The sequence below is a fragment of the Camelus ferus genome, chromosome 18, assembly GCF_009834535.1.
Source record: "Camelus ferus isolate YT-003-E chromosome 18, BCGSAC_Cfer_1.0, whole genome shotgun sequence".
Taxonomy (NCBI): domain Eukaryota; kingdom Metazoa; phylum Chordata; class Mammalia; order Artiodactyla; family Camelidae; genus Camelus; species Camelus ferus.
Window position 1 is genome coordinate 15,437,956 of NC_045713.1, and position 18,922 is coordinate 15,456,877.

Below are 18,922 nucleotides of genomic sequence, written 5' to 3' on the forward strand. Positions count from 1 at the left end.
TTTGCCTGTGGGCTGAGATCTGAGATGATACAGGAGACATGAGTGGTTAATGGGAGACTGCATTTCGGATTCTAAGAAAACCACTGGCCTGATCAAGGGAGGATTTTATCAGGAAGTCCTGGGAGACAGGCAGACTGGGGAGGGGGATTCAGCAGGGGGACTGTGTCGCTGCTGGCCCAGCATGAGATGCCCGTGATCATCTGAGGCTCCTGGGGAGGGGTGCTCACATTCCAGGGCCTCTATTACCACAGCCGTTTCTACCTGGGCTAATTGCACAGAGGATTTTTGGTGATAGAAGGATGGACAGTGGGGCAGAGGGAGACCAGCTCCATGAGGGGTGGGAAGCAGAGAAGAATCAGTATGCCTCCTGCAGCACCTGGGGAGAATGATTCTTTACTCGGCCAGACCCAGAACAGGGGGGAACGGGGAAAGGGGAGGGGCTTGATGACTGAAGGCCCTCCCCCTAACGGAGTGTGCGAGTACCTGACAAGTGTGGAAACCAAGTTCTGCAAGGAAACCTGCGTTAGAAGGTGAAGATTGACCCTAGCGCCTCCATCCTATAAGCCAGCTTTTGGTCCAGGCCGGTGAACTCGGTGGACAAGGCCACAGAGGGTGCTGGCCACCCCTAGCATGCAACACACGTCCAGTATTACCCAGTAGTTTTGGCCCTGCCCACTCCCCCCTCCCTGTCCCCAGGCCCTGAGAGACGGGCTGCTGCTGCTCCAGGTGGACATCTGCAGGACATCAGCGTCACTGCCAGCCTAGATTTCTTATCAGATCCTGACCGCGGTCCCAGTTTACCCAGCCTATCATGGTCTAGTCTTCAAGGAAAGAGCCCAGGTGCTAGCCCACCAATGTGGTCCCCTCGTGCCTGCTCCACCCCCCAGCCTGCCTCCAGGCCTCAAATCCTGCCGCTATGTCCCCTGGCCCTTTGGGATAAGGCACTGGTTCGCGGTAAAGTGCACTGAGGGGACCCTAACCAGTAAGTTTCTGACGTCCTAACTCAGAAGCAACCAAGCGCCTCTGGATCCTCCAAGGGCGCGGACTTCTCACTGGGTCCCTCAGAACTGGGGATAAGTGGCTGATGAGCAGCCGGGAGCACCCCGAGGGCCGGGCACCCCGATGGGGCCGCAACCCTGCAAACCCGGGGCTGGCTGGGGACCCTCCTGCCCCGCGGGTCCCTGCCTGTCCCCCTATGCACAAGACTTCCGGGAGGACCGCGGCCGCTGGTAGCGCCCCGAGCAGCCCTGGGAACCCCCTACCCTGAGGCCCCGACTCCTCGGGCTCCCGCGCCTCCGCCCCCCGGGGCTCCGTGTGCGACTGCTCCTGGGTCGGTCCGGCCCCCTCACCCCCGCGGCTCGCGCCTCCCGCTGCTTCTTGGGCTTCCCCGGCTTCTTCCTCCGAGTCGCCTCCTGCTTCTTCCGAACTAGCCCCGTCCCCGCTGTCCTCTTCGGATTCTTCCTGGGATAGAACTCCTTCTTCTTCCTCGCCGCTGCTGTCTTCGCCCCCCTCTTCTTCGGAGGAGGCTGCGTCCAGCTGCTCCTCGGGCATCCCCTCTCGGGGGCGGTCCTCCTGGGGACCCCGCATCTCTGCGCCGGCGTCCGAGGCAGGGCTGGAGCTGGGCTCCGCCTGGTCTTCAGTCCCCTCCCTGGCTTCTGCGTCCACGTCCGCGGCTCCATCTGGCACTTCTGGCTCCTGACCTGGCTCTGGGCTGCCCACCTCTTCTGTCTCGATCTGTGTGCCAGGAGAGGGCCCTGCGTCTTCAGGTTCCGAGGTCCCCTCTGCTGCTCCCTGTGCGGGGTCGTCGCGAAGGGCCTCCTCGGCGTCCTCGGGGCCCACGCCACTCCCAGCCTGTCCTTCCGCCTCCCGTCCTGGGCTCTCTCCAGAGCTGAGCTCCGGCCCCCCATCCTCCCCCGGCTCCAACTCTCCTTCTGGGGGAGGGGCGCTCGCTCCCAGGGGGCCCGCATCCTCCTCCCCAGGCCCGGCAGCTTCCCCGAGGGGAGCGGACTCCGAGGCTGAGGCATTGGAGGGGCTGGCTTCGGAATCAGAGCCCAGGCCGGCGTTGGCGGTGGAGCCCCCTGCGGCATTCTTCTCCGAGCTCCCAGCCTCCCCGCCATCTGGGGGGTGAAGGAGCAGGTTCGTCTCTCCAAGGGCCGCCTCCGCCTGAAGGGCCCTTTCCTTCTCCTCTAGACTTGCGTCTCCAGCAGAGAAATGATTCTCCAACAAATGGTCAACATCTTCTGTGCCACCCGAAGCGGAAACCTGCGGTTCTAGATGATTAGAACACGATTGGTCAGTGTCAAGGGGTTGGCACTCACGTTGCTTCTCAAAAACGTCTAACTCAGCCTAGCTCCTGTCTCCAGGAGAGTGGTGTGAACCTGGAGTGCGGTGGGGCACCTCCCTCCCTAGTCTTCATAACCGCCCTGGAGGGCCAGCAGAGGCGGTGCTATACCCTGCCTCCCTCCTGATGGCAGCTGTGGCGCGGGAGAGCAGCTGACCCACCCCAGAGCCCCGCCCCTGACCCTGCCTCTCCAGCCTCCCCGGAGGGATGGAAGTTGGGCGTGCCCTTCCAGCCCTTCCTCAACCTTGCTGGCTGGCACGTGCATCCTGGCTCACGGGGAGATCTTTCCAAGATAGGGCAGATGCATGTCCACACCACCCCTTGTCACTTCCTAGAGTCATTAACCAGCGTGCTTTTTATGTTGCTATCAGCAAAGGAGTGAAAACAGGTGTGTGCCGGCCAGACCCTCTTAGGTTACGGGCAGAGCACTTAGGGGATTACTTGTGGCTCTCAACCTTATTAAGTCACACATCCAATTCTGTCCCCTTAAGGGCAGGAATTTGCTGGCCTCTCTACCTTAGATTAGAGGGGACATGGCCTGAGAAGGAGGAGATACCCAAAACGGGAAGGCCTGGGCTCCCCGGTAGCCTTAGCCAACCCCTTGGGAGGGGATCCCCTTCTAATGGCCGATAGCTTTACCAGGAGAGCTGAGGGCACAGGGAGAGCAAGCAGAGGGAAGGTAGGTGCCTAGTCTGTAACAGACACCTCTGTCAAGGGATCAGTGTGATTTATTTGGACAGTGGTGTCAGAAGGGAGGGTTGGACCTAACTCTTCTGCCCCCTCCCACCCAGGCTGCGACCTGTTTAAGGAGGAGGGAACATCGCCGGCGCATGGGGGTGAGGGGACCATGGGTGCCCTGCCTCGGGGTACCTGAGACGCCCCTGGGTCTGCCTTGACTCACAGCACTCTTTGAAGCAGCAGCACACCACCTCTCTGCTGGGTACAGACACCTCCCCTCCCAGGCCACAGCCTGGTAATCCCAGCTCTGCCTCCCACGAAGAAAAGCCCCTTCCCTTCTGCCTCCAGGTACCCACCCCCTTGTTCCCTGAAACCTAAGGAGTTCCTCCAGGAGCCAGGGACAAATCTTTTCTCCTTAATCCCCACAGACACAACCTGCTTTCAAATTCAGAAGGATAGGAAGTTTGGGTGCCTTTTATTATAAAGGAGCCCTGTATGTTGATATAACACTTCTCCCAGTGACCTTCACATCTGTGACCGTATTCACCTCTCTTATTACTGTCAGCCAGTTTTCAGAGCTGAAGGTCTGAAGAAAGTCTTTGATTCACCCAAGACACCAGGTGTCTAGTGGGTGGGTGGAACCCAGAACAGCCCACTCCTTGCCCAGATCTTCCATGCCACGCTGTGTTGGGGGGAGCACAGGGGAACCCTTTACCCCTGGTACCTTGCCCCCGCTGCATGCACTCCCCTCCCTGGCCCTTGGATGGCAGGAACCAACGCTTCATCCTTCCTGTGTTCCCAGGGCTGCAACCCTGCCTGACCTCCAGAAAGTGCCATGAAGAGGCCCATGGGGAGTCTGGGGTACAACAGGAATTCCTGGCCCCTTAGTTGGGGAGCTGGAGGTTACTACTCATTTAAAATTCCTTTCATTACCACCCAAATACCTGTAAGTCCTGATTCCTTGGCCTGCAACTCTATTGATAACCCCCATAACCTCTGTAGAAAAAAACCTATGGCAGGAACTTGGTTTAACCCAAGGAGATTGACAGCCCACTGAGCAGCAATATATATAAATCTGTATCTCATATGAGATACATCTGTGCAGTTACTCAGTGTGCCAGGCAATGCTTAAGCACTTTATACATTAAACATGAACTTGATCTTACTCAGCTTACTCTTACTTGCTTCTGTAAAAGAAGTCTTACCCTTATTCCCACCTTACAGATGAGAGGACAGACTGGAATCAGAGGCACTAAATGCCTTGCCCAGCAACACACAGCTAGCAACTGGCTGAGGCCATTTAAGTCCAGAGCTGCAGAAGCGATGGCCTGACCCTAGAGCAGGTTCTAAGCCCAGGCTACTCAGCGTGTGGTCCAGGCACCTGCAGCAGCAGCATCACCTGGGTGGGCCTGGTAGAGATGCAGACTCTCAGGCTCCAGAACAGACCCACTGAGAGGGAATTTGCATTCTAACAATTCATCTGTTGCACATTACAGTTTGAGAAGCACTAGTCTACAGGAGCTTATAAAACTGCATATAAACTAGTGCTCAACACTTGACACTGGCTATATACACTGGCTATATACTGGAATCTCCTGGTTCCTGATCCCATTCCTCTCCCCCTTCCCAGAGGTTCTGATTGAATTGGTCCAGGGTGCCCCAGCATCAGGACTTTAACCAAAAAAAAAAAAAAAAATCTTGGGTAATTCTAACATGCAGCCAAAGCTGCAAAGCTCTGCCCAGCCTGACCCCAAGGCTTCTGCTCCTGATCCCTCCTCACTCATGCACCCCCTGGAGGGTCCCAAATTGAATAGGTTACCGGGGCTTGGCATTTGACCTTGGAGTAGCAGTGGTCAAGGTTTCTTCTCTGGGGAATCCAGCCCTTTCCAACATGCCCTGTCACCCTCTACTGTTGATGTTGTTGATGATGATATGGTTATGGTGGTGATGGTGGTAATAGGGGTAGTGGTGATGATGTTGATGGTGGTGGTGATGGTGACGGTGATGGCGGTGATGATGATGTTGATGGTGGTGATGATGATATTGATGGTGTTGGTGACGGTGATGGTGGTGATGATGACGATGTTCGTCTTGATGGTGGTGGTACTGATGGTGATGATGATAATGGTGATAGTGATTTTGATGGGGATGATACTGGGCTGAACAGACTCTGGGTCTGACTACATGTGGCATTTCTAACAGTCTCAAAACACCCTCTTTCCTGGTTGGGGAGAGAGGGCTTCTTCATCCCAAGGGAGATAAGGATCCCAGACTTTGGGGGTTTACCATGACTTTCACACTGCTGTGTATTTTCCACGCCTGGGCCCTGGACAGGAACGCAAGTGTGTGCATGTGTGTATACACATTTACATCCATACTCTTCCCTGGTTTTTATGACTTAGTGTCAAGCTGCCCCTGCCCTTCTACTAAGCAATTTGGAGTGAAAAAGACCAAGGGTGATGACTTCATGCCCTGCGACCTTCCTTCCCAAGCTAAAAATTACTTCTCTGACAGAAAGTCTCTCAATGAAACAAGCTATGCCATTGGGCCCCCAGAGCTTGAGCCCCAGGAAGCAGCTGTGCCATCCGATCCGATCTCTCCTCCAGGATGCAGTGAGAGGCTTCAAGAGCCTCCAACTCCTTCAACTCCATGACATCGAGCCCAGTGTCTTTCCACCCTCCCTGACCTCTGGCATCTTGCTGAAGCCCCCAAGTGGCCCTGGAGGAGAAGGTAAGGGAGGGGACAGAGGACCCAGGACACCTTGGACAGGTTGAGAGCCTGGTAAGATGAGTCTTGATCTATCCCTGGACACGCAGTACCACACTGTATGTGCTGCTGCCAGGGCAGATGCTCGGGCCCAGGACAGAGCTGGGTGCTGACGTCAGGGTACATGAATAGCAAGCCCCCAGCTCAGCCCCGTATATCATGGGATGGCCCCTGAGCCTGACAGGCCAATGCCCAAGCAGAGCCCAGCCTAAACAGGCTCTGCTTTCTCTCCTGACACTCCCCTCTCCCATTAGCCCCATCCCGGGGCTCAGCCTTGCAGCTGCTCCCCCGCCCACAGCCTTGGCAGGAGCCCCAGGCTCAGTTCCTCTCTCTGCTCTCCACCACCGAACACCTGATTTTTTCCCCCAGCTACTAACTCTTCCCAAGCACTTTCTCATGGACTCAGAGAACTGTGGGGTTGCCAAGGGCCTTGGTGAGTCCAGCTGCAGAGGAGGAAGCTTTAAAGACTTGCCCAAGGTCAGGGGTAGGGTTGGGACAGAGTCCAAGTTCATGACCCTTAGTCTAGAGCGCTTTCTGCCCCCGCATAGTTGGCAAACCATGTCCCATGAGATGCTGGGGTTCCATGGAAGTGCCTGGTGGGGAGGGAAGATGAAGGAGCCAAGATTCAGCCCCCTCCTTGGTACTCCCTGCCCAGCAGCTCTCCTTGGGTCTGTCTGTCCCACTGCCAAAGCTGGGAGGGGCTGACAACCACTGTCCTGCCTCTCCTGCCTCTTCCCTAAGAACTCCTTCTTGTGATCATTTTCTCCAACAGCCCAAGAAGCGCCCCCTCCCAGCACCTTTGCACTTTGCTGATCACCACATGCCCAGCACGGAGCTCGGGGATGTCTGACCTTCACGCAGAACATCAAGCTTCCCAAAGTGGCTCTGTGCTCTTCTTCATCTGCCCCTGGAGGCCAGGAGAGCAAGGATTATTCTCTTGAAATGAGGACGCAGACACAGGAAAGTCAAGTGTTGGTTCAACAGGGCATCCAGGGATGGGCCAGCACTCAGGCCAAGAAACACAGCAGAGCTCTCTGGCCCACAGGAGGTGGCATCCAGGCCCTGCAGGGCTTCTCCCACACAGAGGCTTGGTCTCCAGGGTTGAGTCCATGTGAATCCGGGCGTTTCACAATGTGATTCTAATGAACACCAACATTTGAGAACTACCACTCTGAGCTACCGTCAGTACCAATGTCAGGGAGAGTCTGTCTTGAAGCTGAAACTGGAGGTCAGGAGAAGAGAGGTCAACAACCCAGATCTTTTATTTGGTTGGCCTGTTTCGGTTGACCTCTTCATGAAATTGAATGGAAATCCAGTTCCAATCCTCCACATCTCCTTAGCACATGTTTCTAAGCATCCACCGAAGGTTATTCCTCTGTGGGATTTCTCATCCATTTGAACTGAAACCATTGCATCCGAAGTCACACACAGGTATAATACACCACTACTCATACATAATTATGTAGATGAGTCATCAGTTAAAAAAACAAAGTCCCGGGGGCACAATCAATTTCCACCTCTACCCCTGGACACATCTGTCTCCAGGAATCAGGAAGTCTTCACCAGTCTTCACCAGGCAGTCCTTGGTCCACACATTCAACATCTCATATAGGCGGTTCTCAAGTGCAGTGGAGAGCACTTCAGAATCAGAGTCCATGAGGCCAGTGTGGCAGACTGACCCCTCCATGTCCCAGATCCTGTCTCTGAACACTCCGGGACTGGACCAGCAGCAGCAGCCCCTTCTGGTGTCACATTTTTTCTTGACCTTATTCACACAGTAAACGGTCACTGCTCAGGGCCCCTCGTTCCTTCTCTTCTTGGATGAGCCTTCAGACTGCTCTGCAGATGCCAACACTGAAAAGGAACTTAGGAGGGAAGTGCCCGCCTCCTCCCGGGACCCTGAGACCCTCCCCTTCGCCATTCTGTGGGCCCACCCCTCTTCCCCCCCAGACAAGGTGACCAGGGTGCCGTGAATGAGGCAGCCTTTCTTGGAAGGTTCTCTGGCCTCCTGGCTAAGATCAGAAAGTCAAGGCTAATCCCACCGGCACAGCTTGTCCCTGGCTGGACTCTAGCCCCAAAATGATTCACCTAGGACATGATGACAAAGGCGGCAATCAGTGGGAACCAGGAGGTTGGGGTCAAAAGGGACCGCCTCCTGAATTTCACTGCTCAGAATCCTAGAACTCTGATAAATGACTGTCCCAAGGCCACAGAGCTAGTTAGGCTACTTAGTGGCGGGCTGGTTCTGGAACCCAGCCCACCACCAAGTCCCAGTCTCATGAGCTTTCCCGGCACCTGACCACAAACACCCCCAAATGATGGGGTGAGTCAGCCTCAGAAGGACAGCGACTTCTCAGCCTACCCTTGTCTTCTTTGCTTCAAAAAGAATACTTCAAGATGTCAAGACAATTGTTTTTAACCTGTAAAGTCCAGAGATTGACAGAATAGCTCCACCCCAATCCCCACCCCTAATCCCTGGGAACTCTTGGGTTGGGAAGTACAGAGAGAAACTGCCCACAACCCCACAGCTGTGGTGCACACACGCGCTTGTCACTGACCCCTGCAGGATTCATGGAAATGGATGAAGCACGCGCTTTCAAAAGGCAAGGACATTTGGAAGAAGCAAAACATTAAGACTTAACCCCTGAGTGTGACTCGATTATTAAAGGGACGCTCTATGTTGCACCCGGTTTTCCCAGAGAGCAACCCTGCCTAAAAAAACATAGATCCCTGCGGAAGCCATTGGCAATAATTCCTCCATTCAGAGTGGCCGAGCTGAGCAGGAGAGGAAAACAAGAAGGGAGAGATGCAGGCTGGCTTCTGAGAGAGACAAAGGCAGGTGGCTGGTCCCCCCACCTCCCCCTCCACACATGAAGAAAGAGAACCCCCCTGGGGTCCATGAGGTCCTAGGAGTGCTGATGGTCCAACTTTGGGGCACCAGGCAGGGAGCGACCCACTAGGGGCCAAAGGAATGTGGCTCCCTGAGGTCTCAGTCAGACAGATGCCTTGGGTTCAAGTCTGAGCCATCATCGGCTTGGTGGGTGGGGGAGCTGCAACACAGACCCGCCTCCTCCCCAAGCCGGGGAAGCAGGAGGAAGTCCACTATTTTCCTGAGCTTGGGAACCGGATCTGACACCTTCCTGGGCCAGGCCCACATCTCAGGGCTTTCCTTTGCCATGAGACCCAGAGCCAGACAGGTCTCTCTGGGCGCAGCTAGAAGTCCGGAGGGCGGGGCTCTGCCCCAGTAGCGCCTTCCTAACCTGCCAAACGGCCGGGACCCGGGCTGCTCCTCGCTCCCCAGCCCAGCTCCAGCCACCCATAAAACACAGAGAATGATGCTTTGCCAACCCCTTTGGATTATCTTAAACATCAGATGATGTTTAAAAGCATTCTATGAATGTCAGGTTTCATAATAATAATTTCCTAGAAGAGCAAAGATGCCAGGCCAAATCCCAAGCTCACTGAGTGGGCCAAAACAGAAGCAGCTTTGGACAGGAGCCACGCCGGCTCACCTGCACTCTGCTCTTCTCAACCCCCTGTTTCTTGGGGGTCAGTCCGTGGGCCAGGAGAGGTCTTTCTGCCCAGGTCCTTCTCCTCTCCTTCTAGCCAGAAGCAGCTCAGATGAGGGGCTCCGGGCACCTGGGGGTAGCCCTGCTCTCCGTGGCTCCTGCTGGCCTGGGACAGGAACGAGCCTGAGCTGCCACACTCCCGGGCCCAGATCTCGCCCTGCTGAGCCGCAGGCTAACGCCTACCATCACAGACCCCCACTTGCAGGCAGCCCTGACTCACCCAGAATCTTACATGATTACATAGGGCTTCCCCCGTCCTCCACCTCCCAGGACCCTCCCATCCAGCCTAGTGAGGGGACCCTGCACTTTGCCCCAGTGCAAAGGCATATCAGGGGGATGTCTAAACAGATGCTCATAGGGTCGAGTCTGCGTAAGAACAGGTGAAGGCCCTTCCTTGCTCTGGGAAACGACAGCAGCACGATGGGAGACAGGCACCTCGAAGTGCCCACGTGGCTTCGCCACCATCCTTATGACGAGTGAGCACAGAGGGAAAACAGTAAGTTCTTCAGGAGTGACTCAGGCCTCAAGAATGCAGCTTTGGCTGCACTAGACTTGAGAGAGCGGCTCTAGCTTCCCCTCGGTGGTGCTTTGCTCATCCTGAAATCAGAGCTGATGTTTCCACGGGCCTCACACACCGGCCTGCACAACCACGGCCCCGGCGGCCCCTTCATGTTGGCACCAGCAGCAGCTCTGCACCACTCAGTGGCACCAACCCCACCAACACGCCTGCCCAGGGGTGCGTCGCCCTTAGTGGATCTCACCTCCCGCTGCCACTAGTCCCCAGGTTTGCTCAGAGGAGGCTGCGGAAGAAGGTCAAGCAAGGACAGAAGCTGGGGCAGCAATAAAACGCGAATATTCCACCCCAAGTGCCCTGGACCCTTCCGTGAAAACTGCTGCCCAGACACTAAGATGCTAGATCTTTCCACCTTCTCTTCCCAAATTCGAGACAGATGGGCTCCACTTCTGGGTCCCTGAGTTCACGACCCCAAATCTTATCTCGCTGCTCAGACTTAGGGTGAATTTTGCATTAGAGACTTGCAGAACTGGAAGGAAACTGAGAAATTCACTAGCCCAACTCTCATTTCACAGATGAAGAGACCAAGGCCCAGAGATGGGAAAGACCCTGCCAGAAGTCACCTAGCCCGTTGGGGCAAAGCAGGACATACACACAAGGTCCCCAGACTCCTCACCTGGCCTTTCATGTGCGTTCTAAACAGCAATGGCTTCCTTTGCCCCTGACATTTTCAACCCTTTCAGTCCACGTCTTGCCCCAACCCTAGGGCCCGGCATTCCTGGGATTACCTATCAGTTCCCCTACTCATTCCTATGAAGTGTGGCCTCCCAGCGAGGGCCAGCCGAGGGCCCTGATGTCAGGCTGGGTCCCTGAGCACAGCTCTGGATGGAGATTTGGAGAAGGGATGGGGTGAGGTTTAAGCTCCTGAAGTTTGGAGGTCGCCTGCACCCGGCCCAGCCCTGCATTCGTGTCTCTGAGTCACTGGGAAAAGTATGCGGGGAGGGGCTCCCTGTCTCCCTCACCAGGAGACAAAGAGCAGCTGGTTCCAGGAGAGCCAGTCTCTGAGCTCAGGACAGCAGAGGCCACAAGACTGGACCAGAAGAACCTTCCATCATCCGGGTCACAGAGAAAGGGAAGAAGACCACCTCCCACCTGAGGCTCTGCGTGCGACTGGTACACACGTCCAGGGCTCGGGAGCAAATCCATCTGTTTCCCTCAGTTACAGCTCCAGAGCTTGAACAAAGATGTCTAGAACACCCAAGTCACTCTCTGGTGGAACATTCTAGAAATCTCACCTCTCCCCCTCCCAGGAGCAGACTTGTTTCTGATTTGTATCCCCAAGTGGCCTCGACCCCTGAACCCCAGACACGTGGGCCATGTTTCCCAGGGACCCTGGGCTCTGTCCTTCCCACAGACCAGGCCTCCCGGCCCTCCCACTGGGGCTCCCTCTCTGACATCCCCATCCCCAGGGAAGAATCTTCACAGGCAATTAAACCCCAGGGCAGCTTCCTCCCACGTCAATGGGGCCTGGGTTCTCCGGCTGGTCTCTCCAAATACTGACACCACACTAGAATCTCGCTACACTTTCTTTTCCTTTGGCACCTGGTGGCTGTGCAGGAGGCCAGGATGGGCCACCTACTCTTTAGTTCTCACAGGGCTCCCCTGGGGAGGGGAAGGTGAAAGCCAAGGGCAGGGCGGGGGGGGGGGCGGCGAGAGCAAAAGTGCATTCCGCACATGCTGTCCCCGGGGTAACTCTTCCTGGTCATCACCGCGGGCCACACGCCGCCCCCGCCGGGCTGCACCTGAAGATCCAGCAGGCTGCCTACCCAAAGGGCCACCACCCCCCGCTGACAAGGGCCCCACATCCCTGCACATTGTCTTGTATGCATGTTTCCCGTATTTGCTGTAACAAAGCACCATGACCTGGTGGCTTAAAGCAATAAAAACATATTTTCTTATGGTCCTGAGGCCAGAAGTCCAACCTCAAGTTGTCGCAGGGCCCCGTTTCCCTGCAAGGCTCTAGGGGAGGCTCCTCCCTGTCTCTTCCCAGCATCCTTGGCTTGTCGACGCATGTCCACTGTCTCTGCCTCCGGCACACACTGCCTTCTCCCTGAGCCTCTACGCAGTGTCCCTTCCCCTTTTCCTCTAAGAACACAAACTAACTACCTACATCTGCAACCACCTGATTTTCAGAAGAGGTCGCATTCTGAGATGCAGAGGTTAGGACTTCAGTGCATCTTTTTGGGAAGTGTAATCCAGCCTGAAATGGGTCTGCCGATGGCCACAGCACCTCATGCCTGGAATGCCCTCTGCTCCCCACAGATCCAGCAGCCCAGGCCTTCCCACCAGCTATGTCCCCTCTCCTCCCGCCGCCTTCCAGGTCTCACCACCCCAGCCCACACGGGCCCCCCGCTGACCTCAACTGACTCAGTGTCCACGACTGTCCACACTGAGCCCTATGTGGCTGTGACCTGTGTGCAGGAGCTGGGGGCAGGGGATGTCCTGTCTTCCCTTCCAGGTTGTCATTCCCTCCAGGGCAAGAGAGAGGCCCATTACCCCTTTATATCCCACAGAGCCTGAGAAAGCTCTGAGCACCGAGACTCACACAATAAATGCCTGCAGAATGCTTTAAGAAATTGCTCTCAGTCCTCGTGCATTCCCTATCAGTCTCCCTGAGTGCCCTGCTCCCCGACCCTAGGCCTGGCTAATCCCAGCTCCCACTTCAGGTCTCGGCTTTAAGGTCCATCCCCTGGGAGGCCTCCCTGGCCCCTCCGTACCAAGCTGCTTCTGCTCTGTGTTCCCTGCAGCACCTGTCACGTTACGTGACAGTCTTTTTATTACCCTGTTCCCCATGGATGCTAGCGCCTGAGGCTTGTCCCTCTCAGGATCACAGGTGTCCCGCAGGCACGAGGCCTGGCAGACACCCTGCACAGGGAATGTCTGCTGGATGCCCTGAGCACCCGATAGGAATGTGCCTCCTCCCCTGGGTCAGCCCTTCTCAAGGTGTGGCTCAAGGCCATTTGCAAAAGGATCCTGGAGAAGCTTGGTTAAAAGTTCTATTCCTGGCTGGTTCCCCAGACCGTCTGCATCCCACTCAGGGTGGAGGGTGGGGAGGCCTCAGGAGTCTGCCTTTTTAACAAGAGCCCAGATGGTCTTCACACATGCTAGAATCTGAGAACTACTGTCCTTGTGCCTTGACCTTGGGAGTCAACCTATACCCATCTTTCCAGGGACCTACTGGTTGCAGAGGGTGGAACCTGCCTGCAGGAGGCTGTATCAGGCCTGCCTCCGGCTCCCTGTCCCAGGCTGAGGCCTTATCTCCAAGGCCATGGGCGGTCAACAGGGCTGATGCCCATCAGCTCCAGGAACATTGTGGGTCTGCGGTCCACCTGGCCTTGCTATCTTGCCAGGGGATATCCCTCCTAAAAGGGCAGGAGCAGCCAGTGGTGGAAGGCCCTCGAAGAACCTGCCCCTGGGATGAAACCGGCAAGGAGAAGCCCCGGGGACTCTGCGACTCTGGGGAGGAAGATGGAGAGAGAAGGACAGAGTCAGGAGCCCAAATCTGCTCCCCTAATCAGCAGTGGGGAGCAAATGCTGAGCAAGGATTTTCACTCTCTGTGCCTGTTTTACACTTCGTTGTGCCGTCATGTCACAGCTATCGATGGAGCACCTACTCTCCGCCCAAGAGCAGGAGGCTCACGTGACACGTGATGGAGTTCTGAAAGCCGAGTAGTACTAGAAAAGTATACGGCATTGCTCACGTTAGGATAAACTCTCCTCGAAACACATCTCCACACAAGAACGTACACACTAATGTTCACAGCAGCATTATGCACGATAACCAAGAGGTGGAAACGACCCAAATGTCCATCAACAGACGAATGGATAAACAGAATGTAGGCCATCCACACAGTGGAATATTATTCAGCCATAAAAAGGAATGAAGCACTGACACACACTACAGGGTGGATGAAGCTTGAAGACACGGTGCTGTATGAATGAAGCCAGACACAGAACACCACATACTGTATGATTCCATTTAAATGAAATATCTGGAACAGGGGAATCCATAGAGACAGAAGGCAGATTAGTGGCTGCCAGGGGGTGGGGGATTTGGGGAGGAATGCGGGTGACTACTGATGGGGATGGGGGGTCTCTCTTTGAGGTAATCAAAAATGTCCTAAAATTGACTGTGCTGACGGTTGCACATTTCTGTGAATATACTAAAAAATACTGAACTACTTTAAATGGGCTAACTGTGCAGTATATGAATTCTATCTCAATAAAGCTACTTAAAGAAATAGATAAACTGTCTTCAGTTCTTTTCTTTCTCCCTAATTTTAGCTGAACCTGTTGTCTACCTGCAGACTCCTTACTGCTCTGGCTTCCTGCCTATCAGAGATTTTGTATCGCAGCACCTAGAACAGTCGTTGGATGGACGGATGGATGGTGGCAAAATGTGAGGCCTGTCCTCAACTCAGTGGCAGAAAGTTCAAAGTCCTGGAAGAGAAGATATTCAGAAACCAGGACTCAGAACCAGAAAAGTCCCCATGGGTGGAGTCACCTATCTTGCCCAGGCCTATTATTTTGTGATCAAAGGGTCCTAGGAGCAGCTGCCTTATCGGCTCAGGAGGTTGCTTCGATAACCACTGTATGGATTCCTGGGTGTAAAGACCCTCCCCTTAAAGACACAACATCTAACAGGAGGGGGCAGCGGGCAGAGGGGGCTTCCTGGCAGCAGAGTCTCCATGCCAGGCAGGGATTGGACATGGGGGGCCCATCTCAGGAGCTCCTGGCAGAGGCCGGGGTGGGGGGTGCCTTTGGGGTGGCTACAGGAATCAAGCCAAGCATGTGTGGGGAACAGAGTCTGTGGTCCAGAGGGTGGGACAAGCTGGAGAGAGGAGAACAGACTGGATTCACGGGTGAGCCCTTCTGGAAAGGCAAGGGGACCCTAGAGACCTGCCCCCACCCCTACTCTCTTCCAGAACGAGGACAAACCACAGAGAGTACCACAAAGCTATAGCCACCAGCTTCCAGAGCTGGCCTGACCCTCGCAGACTCTGGGTTGGGGACCCCTAATTCTGCCAGAAGGAGACCCAGATAGCCTCCAGCCAGGGGATCCTGCCCAGATGCAAACCCCTCACGGAGGCCAGGGAGGGTCACTGGGAAGTTGTCTCCCCAAGTGGCTTCTCAAAGTGCATCCCACGCCCTGCTCACTCCCCCTCCGCACCCGCAGGAGACAGTGCAGGGCTGGGCCCACGGGGGCCTGAGTTTCCGGGTTCTCAGCCCACTGCCCTCTCCACCACATGACCAGCTGGGAACCAGACCCTTTGCCCTCAGGACGGCTGGACTCCAACTCACACTGCACCTGAGCACACCTGACAGGGAGCTGGAAACTCCTCCCCACCGTGCTCCCAGCACCACCGCTAGGCGAGGTGCTGCTCCCAGAATCCCCTGCCCCCGCACAGCTGTCGGTCCATTCATTTCACACACGCGCCCTGGGTGTGTCAGCAGAGCTCCAGATCAGCGGCTGGGGCAATCGTGTGAGCCGTGGGGCCCAAGAGAGGACCAGGGAAACAGGAGCCATCCATGCCCAGGGGACGATGACCACTTGGGAGAGAGACGAGGACTGTCTCAGAGCCAGCAGCCGCTCAGCAGTCTGGGTCCACGGCTAAGGAACTGGAGCGGGTGAGCACCCCACCTGGAACCCCAGGATGTGACACTGTTTGTGAACAGGGTCTGCACACAGGTGATTAGTTGAGATGAGGCTGTACTGGCCTGGCCTGGGCTCTGAGTCCACTGACTGGTGTCCTTATAAGAGGAGGAGACATACAGAGAGAAGACCACCTGAGGACAGAGGCAGAGGTTGGAGAGAGTCACCCAGCAGCCAAGGAAGGCCAGGGCCTGCCGGGTCTACCAGAAGCTGGAAGAGGCAGAAGGAGCCCCCTGGAGCCTTTCAAAGGAGCTCAGCCCTGCCCACACCTTGATTTCAGGCTTCCAGCCTCCAGACTGGGAGAGAACAAACTTCTGTTTGAATGACACCCAGTTTGGGGTCATTTGTTATGGCAGCCCCAGGAAGATAATATAGGGACCAACCCCTAATCCAGGCCCTTTGAAAGCTTCGCAGCCCCTCTCAGGCTAAGCTGGTCAAGCTCACCAGCCCCCGGGCCCCGTCCCTGCCCCCTGCTCCCCCTCTCTCTGCAAGCTCGGGCTACTTATTTTTAGCCCCTGATTACATCTGCCTTATATGGTTCCCTACTCCTATCATGAGCGGGGACAGCCTTCCCTCCTGGTTTGTACGCTCTTTGAGGACAGAGAATCCCAAGGATATTAACAGTGCTGAGAAGGGGCAGATGTGTTGATGGATTCCCTGAGTTGTTCGAGTTTCATGATATTTGAGGAAACCAGTGGCAGGTGTCAAGCTACAGGCATACCGTCCTCAGTAAGAGCCTAGAATCATTGTCACGGTCCTTCTAACCGTAAAAAGTATCTGAGATCGAAAAACATTTGAAGCATTCGATAGCCATTTTCTTATTTTAGTTGCAGAACCACCCCAAGCTGCAAATAGGGCAAATATTATTACCATGTTTTATGGGTGAGCAAACAGGTGCAGAGATGGTAAGGGGCTTGGTGGTGAGTTGTGACAATGCCATGGCTTGTCCCACAGTGCATGCCACACTCCACCCCAGGCTGGCAACCTCTGGGGTCTCCATCCAGACCCTGCCAGGCTAACTACCAATTCAGAAAGGAAACTGAGGCAGGAAAAGACGGGATCAAAAGGCCACCGGACTTCTATTCCCATCACAGCTCGGACCCAGGCTCATTCTGCTGGATGGGCTCCTTCGGGCCACAGTGAGGGCTGTGGCCCCTCCCTAGTGTTTCCAGACCCCTCCCCAGCCCCCAGGGAGCTTTCCTGGTGCCTTTACCTCCTGGGATAAACTAAACAAATAAGCAGTCTTCTACTACTTGACGCCTGGAGTAAAGGGTAGGAGGAAATTCAGGAAAAACCAAGTAACCAACAGCAGCTGGAAACTGGTGTGTGCAGGTGCACGGAACAGGCAGCTGTGGAGTCAGATGCACATCAGAGATGGAGTGATCAAGGCAATGGCTTTGTCAAGTCCTTACCTATTGCCATCTAGGGAAAATGCTGTGGGAGGCAACCATCTGGACGAGGTCCTAACTGAATGGCCACTTGGAGGAGTACCAGGGGCCGAAGTTTTGGCAGGGACCTGGTGGGGGAGGGAGGGAGGGGGCTCCCCAACCCCAGGGCTCTCCCCTGGCCTAGTTCTGGGCTGAGCTCCCAGCGAAACCCACTTCCTGTGGGCCCAGAACTCCAGGCCAGACTTTGCCTGCACCTGTTTGAGCTCAGAATGCAGTCCCCTCTCCAGAAGGGTCCAAAAATATCTGAGAGGGAGGATAAGGGGAGGAGCTAGCTGGAAGGGGAACAGGCTAGAGAATGTTAGGGGCTGAGGAAGACAGCCACTTGGCTCGGTATTCAGGACCCTTACCAACGGGCTCCAACCCATCAGGGTGGTCTGATCTCCCCGGAACAGGAGCCCCACATTCTAGCCCAAACTGGTCTCATCCCATCCCTGCCAGCGCGATGCTCCAAGTTTCCCCACTTCCACTTTCAGATGCTCCTCCATCTCTGCCTGCACAAATCTTCTCATTCATCAGACATTGTTCATTGCCTTCAATGAGCCAAGCACTGTGCTAAGCGTCAGTGATAGAGCGGTGAACAAATTAAACAAACGCACAGCCCTGTCCTCTTGGAGCTGACATCCAGGGATCGACCCCTTCCTCCCAGTGCCACTGAAACCCAGCCAATCTATGAGGCCAACCTTCCAGCCTTCCTCTGAACTCCAACCAGAGCTGCCGGGGGTGTTAGTTACATTTTTTTTCAGTGCGTGTCATCTCCCCAAATAGAAGTCAGCTCCCGGGGGCAGGGGCATAGCCCTTTCTTGCCTGCACAGTGTAGCCAGCCAGGACCTCGCAACGGGCAGAGCCTGGCCTCAGGGCTGGAGAGCTGGGCCTTTCAGAGATGAACCTCTATCTGCCTCATCTTTCCTTCTTCTCTCGTCAAGCACCCACCTTGTGTGATTCCAGCCCCACCATCCCTCCCTTCGGTTCCTGCAGTGTCTAAATCCCTGTTGCACCCGCACGCATTTTGCTGATCTCATACTGCCCATCACCCTGAACATGAGTCCATCCTGGTTCCCCACCCAGGGCGCAGTTCCTAGGGACGGCCACATCTCTCCCATCTCTTCAGGATCCTGTGCTGAGCCCCTCTTCTCCCCAGGGCTGGCCACATCTCCTGCACTCATTCTGTGTCCTTGAGCACCCTGAGTTGACAGAGGACTAGACGAGGTCAAGTGCTCTCAAGGCTATGAAGGACCAGGACCCCTGAGGGGAGGGTCCACCCAAGAGTCAGAAGAGAAAAGCCTTTTCTCATCACTTAACACCCTTGCAACGAACCTGGGGAGCCTGCCCCAGTGGGGCCAACATTCCACCCGAAATCCTGGGCCCCAGGATCTGGAGCTGGACGGCACAACAGCAACTGTGCCTCCCCGTGGTCCTGATGACATGATCCCAGGAAAGACAGGCTCCTGGGATGGTGCCAGACAGGAGCTGCCCTCCAGCACCATGGTCTCGTGGTCTTCAGAGCCGGGCCTCTGGGCACACCCACCACAAGGGCAGCACCCCCTCCGCACTGGATAGGGAAGAGCTGGAGGGCAGGAGAGGAGGCTGCTGTAGGCCCTGCCTGGGGGTGTCAACAGCTGACCTAACAGCTCAGGCATTTCAAGAGGCAAGGGCAGATTCTGTCCACCCGCCCTGAGCCCCTCCCCCTGAGGATGGCGGCTCAGAAAAGGCTGATCTGGAGCCCTGGACAACTGTGGGCATGTCCCCGGGGCAGAGGAGTGCCTGGGACCTTGACTCTGAGCAAATCTACCTTCGGGGCTGGTGAGGGATGAGGCTGAAACCACATGGGACAGGCGATCATTGAGCCCAGAGAAAGACACAGCACAGGCAGCAGAGATTAGGGAACGACGTCTC

The 18,922-nt window shown here is 55.7% G+C and overlaps 1 protein-coding gene across 2 annotated transcripts in view; it reads right to left on the reverse strand.

The window, feature by feature from the left end:
* SRL (sarcalumenin) overlaps positions 1-18,922 on the reverse strand; it is a 34,894-nt gene that overhangs the window by 10,369 nt on the left and 5,603 nt on the right. Inside the window, exon 2 of one of the 2 annotated variants that reach the window (XM_014554569.2) lies at positions 1,263-2,270. In XM_014554569.2, the coding sequence (XP_014410055.2) occupies positions 1,263-2,270 (1,008 nt within the window). Of the gene's footprint in view, positions 1-1,262; positions 2,271-6,636; positions 6,659-18,922 lie in introns of those variants that run through there. The other variant, XM_014554568.2, reaches the window with a different exon arrangement.